This window comes from Rhagoletis pomonella, unplaced genomic scaffold (assembly GCF_013731165.1).
Source record: "Rhagoletis pomonella isolate Grant_MI unplaced genomic scaffold, Rhpom_1.0 Rhpom_scaffold_00007, whole genome shotgun sequence".
Classification (NCBI taxonomy): domain Eukaryota; kingdom Metazoa; phylum Arthropoda; class Insecta; order Diptera; family Tephritidae; genus Rhagoletis; species Rhagoletis pomonella.
Genome location: NW_023458561.1, coordinates 19,095,052 through 19,099,641, shown reverse-complemented (window position 1 = coordinate 19,099,641; position 4,590 = coordinate 19,095,052). Strand labels below are relative to the sequence as shown.

Here is a 4,590-nt window from a genome sequence, read left to right as displayed (position 1 = left end):
TAACTGGGCTATTTATTACCTTAGTATGGAAAGGCCCTAACTCATTTTCTTTTCCAATTCACCTCTGCGCAATAGTCGGTAGACTACCCATTAAAGGCTTAATCGAATTTAAAATCAACTACAACATCAAACAAATAGTTATATGCTTATTAAAAAACAGTATAATGAAGAAAATCGCCACTGAAGAACTTTAGTTTGTATAAAGCAAACAAACAAAAATGTTAGCTAGGGCCTTTCTATATTAAGGTAATTTATGTATCGTCGCCTGGGTAAAAGATTGTCGTATGTTAATTTCGGCAGGTTGTGGGAAATCGCGATTGAGGTTTGGAATACAATTTCTCAAAAACGCGAGGATAGAATTTCTGCAAAGTCTCTGGAAGTGTTACTAGTTATGAAGGATTTTATTTAGTAAAATTTTGTCGTAAGCGTCATTTGTCCACAATTTGGCAGCCACATTGTATGAAATACGACAAAATGTGATCAAAATTTCTACATAATTAACAACATTTTATACTCAAAATCTCGAAAACTAAAGGAGATATCCGAAAATAAAGAGAACGCCATTTTTAAGACATTGATTAGTTTAATATGACTGCATCACTAACTAAATTTTTACTAATTTATCAAAAAAATTTTAGGCTTTATCCCGGAAAGTAAAGGAGATATCTAAAAACAGATAACACCAATCGAAAGACCTTATTTCAAAATATATAACTGCATCTATAACTAAAAATCGTCAAAATTGCGCTTACGACAATCTTTTACCCAGGCGACGGTATGTAGATGCGCAGATTTTATTTGCATATACATATCTGTGTTCGTATGGAAAAGTAGCCTATGACGAAAGGCTGGCTTTAGTATAAATCGACATTTTCCGCATACGAATGCGAATGACTCACTGGCGCTGAGCCGTTGAAGAACTTTTTAAAGAATAAAGGGAATGCTGCATTATACTAACGCCAGCCTTTCGACATAAGCTACTTTTCCATACGAACACAGATATGTATACTCATAACACTACATGAAAGTCGTACTTACAACTATGGCAGCGTAGTGAACGCTACCAAAACGTAACCAAATGCGTTGATCAGTGTTCCACGAGTGAGGAACAAAAAACTTTTTTTCGTACCATACTGTTCCAATGTGATCACGCAAATCACTATCTGGACTTATATCATTGTAACTCGAGGGCACTGGCATTGGAAGCGTTGGTTTTACCTTGAAACATAATGAAAGTGTAAAATCGATTTTGAAAGTTCAAGCCTAAAATACCTTATCCAAATCATCTTTGTACCAACCATTACGTACCCCCTCCATGGGATTGTTAACGTCTGACCTCAAAAATCGCCAAATGCCATCAAGCGTGCGTACTTCACGCGACTCAGACTCCCGTGGGTAAAGCAAACCACGAGTTGCTGTTTCATCCTTCAACCGCATGTAATCAAATAGTTCAGCGTTTGTATTAGTTGTTCCTAATTTCGAAATATTGGGCGGCTGTTCTGAAACACCTGTCACAAGACCAGTGCTCCAATATATAGCAAGTATAATATTAATGAATGAGATTTTATTTGCAATAATCATATTTGTCCTCGCTAATATAATCCGCATACGTCCACCGAATTGTAATAATTTATTGATTTCTAAAAATTTAGAATATTTTAATTGCACTTGATCCAAAAGCCATATATCTCATAACAAAATACTTTGTTTGATGATTTAGGACCTAAATTTTAGGTTTTTGACAAAAATACGTCTAATGTAAACAAACCTCAGCTGACTAGGCATGAAACAATAGAAGTGCAAAAAAATCGATTTTGACGTCGATACATCGATTTTTTTATTTTTTGGCACATCGATGCTGTGCGGGGAAATCGATTAAAATCGAATAATGGGCTGTTTTTGCTTACGCGTAAAAGCACATTTAGCGTATTTAGCTCTAAATGCTACTCTAAATGTACATTTATCCATACAAAATTCGTCACCTAAATGCAACTAAATGCAACTCCATTTTGGCATTAAGAATCTAAATGCTAAAAGCAACCCTGTGAACTTCCAAAATTTCCACGATTCGAACATGGTTTAATGAGAAAAAGTGGCAACATTGCTTTTTCGCGTATACAGTGGCTAGCTGCGTTTCAGTGATCGCCGATCGAGATTTCATTTATTATTTTACATTATTTGGATAAAGAAAAGTTACGCCAATTCAACATCGATGTGATGCTGATTGAAATCTGGATCAATTTGTGATCAAATCTGTTTGTTTTGTTTCCTAATTAAGTGAGGAAATTTTAATTGACAGCACTGACAAATGAATATATACACAAACAAATGTTCGGTTATGGTTAAAACAATTCAAGTTTTTGTATTGAATTTCTGGTTTAAAAAGTATTTTTTCCTTTTCAGTAGGGTTTTTTGCACATTATCTTCTGCGTGAGAATTGATCGTAATAGATACGGATCTGAATAAGCGACTGAAACACGGCTGTTTGTCAAAAGCATACGATTTCGAACTCCCGTAAATGTACATTTGCTAAATGCGATAGCATGAACGCTCTTCGAAAACATATGTTCGAAAGTGCTAAATGTTGCATTTTAAATGCAGCAAAAACGCTGCATTAAACTCATTCGCTACTTATAAGTTAATAATTAATACGTTGTATTTTGTTTCAAAAACTATTCATAGTTAATTTAACTACTCTTTTGAAAATAACTGTTTGAAATATATTTTGAAAAGAACATATGAAATATTCGTTTTCAAAAGGTATTTAAGCAATAGAAAATTTTGTAGAAATTCAGTTTTTGTTCAACTTTGAAATTGGAAACTCTAAAATAAAAAGTAAAAAAAAACTTTACTTGTAATATAAATGTATTTTTATAAATTAAAGAAAATATTTTCCATGTAGGAAACATATTTTTCTAATTTATATAAGTGCGGTGCGTAGACCCATTACACCATGAGTGTGTAGATCGTGCGCCATGGATGAAAATTATCAGACGAATTCTGAATATTGCCAGGGAGTTTGTTCTCGGGGAATTTGCTTCTCCGGAGAAAGAAATCCTCCAATAATTAATTCCCAGGGAGTCGCATTTTCCCCGAAAATTTGGGAGGAGAAAAATCGATCTTCGCAAGAGCTTTTTGTCACTTTTTTGACAGCTCAACTTCGCCATTTAATATAAAAAATCCTCAGGGAATTTTTATTCATGATATGAGGAAAGGGAAAAAAGAGAAAACTCTGTTCAGAATCGGCCTGTATATTAAGGCGATTCCCTTAAATCGTCAAGTCTTAAATTCTGTAAAATTCGTAAGTTTACGACGCTTTTATGGGAACGTCTACTTTGTGAATAGTTGTAAATGGCTGTGTGACTGTTTGACAGATCAGCCAGGATTTTTTGAAGCAATTTTTATTTTGTAATATATTCCATAACATCCCGCCATCTTATCTCTATCACTCTTGGCTAAAATACAACTAAAAATTCAGAAAATTAGGTTCTTTTCCGTACCGGATCCGGTAATTAGAGAATAAGCGAAAAGTTTGCTCTCAAAAATGGAACATAATCCAGAAGTACGGGAACGCAAAAAACCACATTTCGTGCCCAGAATTCGAGAAACAACTTATTCGCGTTGTTTTTGTTTTTGTCACTTAAATGCACACTTGGAAATTAAATTTTTGATTTCTGGGCTATTTTGGGCACCCGCGGGATCCGCGTTGCGTACGGGAAAGAACTTCATTAAGATGAACTAGTTCTTGAGTTTATTTAAACCCTGTTCGCGTACGCACTATCCAGTAAATCCAGTACTAATTTTAGTGGTTTTTACTGGATGTCGTTTTCGTACGGAAAAATTTGGAAGAAACTAGCAAAAGAGGGGAAATTGAGAGAGCAAAAATGACAGCTGAACTTGCAAGTTTTACTGGATTTTTACTGGATAAATTTTTACTAGCAACTATTTGCTAGTAAGAAAAACAGCTGATGGCATGATGCTTATTATAAATCACATTAAGAAAACAATTGTTTATGGTGCTTTTAGAGTTGCAAATGACAAAATAAAGCTATTTAAATATATAGTAAGATGGAAAACACTAGTTTCCTAAGAAAATTGCATCGGAAAATAACAAATTAATCAGCTGTTCATAAAACTAGCAACTTCTTGCTGGTTTTGCGTTTTCGTACTTTCTTGCATATTTCACTCATTGGGAGTAAATATTCGCTTATTCTCCGAAATTTCTTTACTGGCAAGTTACTGGATATTTTTTGCTGGAGAATACGAAAACACAACTTTAGTTCAAGAAATACCCAAGCCTTGTATTTAGCATTAGGACAAAAACAACTTGTACTTGTATTTTGTTGCTTCTCTGGTCTCTAAAGTCTCAAAAAAAAAAAAATATTAAGCCATGTGAAATATAAACGGAAATGAAGCCGAATTCATACAAGTTGGTGTTCCTAGAATAACTGATTTCACCTCGGTACACATACTATATATGCCGGAACTTCTTATATGTGAGTGACAAAGTGAGGGTGTTGGAATTTTCTTTCACTCCGAAGAATACCTGAAATTTTGACATTTCTTTACAGAAAGCAAAAGCAAAATACA

At 34.1% G+C, this 4,590-nt stretch overlaps 1 protein-coding gene across 2 annotated transcripts in view; it reads right to left on the bottom strand.

Moving 5' to 3' along the window:
* Window positions 1–1,758, bottom strand: part of LOC118742406 (beta-glucuronidase-like) — a 41,966-nt gene extending 40,208 nt beyond the window's left edge. The window contains exons 1-2 of one of the 2 annotated variants that reach the window (XM_036474462.1): window positions 1,273–1,758; window positions 1,039–1,218 (exon numbers count right to left, since the gene is read on the bottom strand). In XM_036474462.1, the coding sequence (XP_036330355.1) occupies window positions 1,039–1,218; window positions 1,273–1,608 (516 nt within the window). In that variant the 5' untranslated portion in view covers window positions 1,609–1,758. The remainder of the gene's footprint in view (window positions 1–1,038; window positions 1,219–1,272) is intronic. The other variant, XM_036474463.1, reaches the window with a different exon arrangement.
* Between the last annotated feature and the right edge of the window lie 2,832 nt (window positions 1,759–4,590).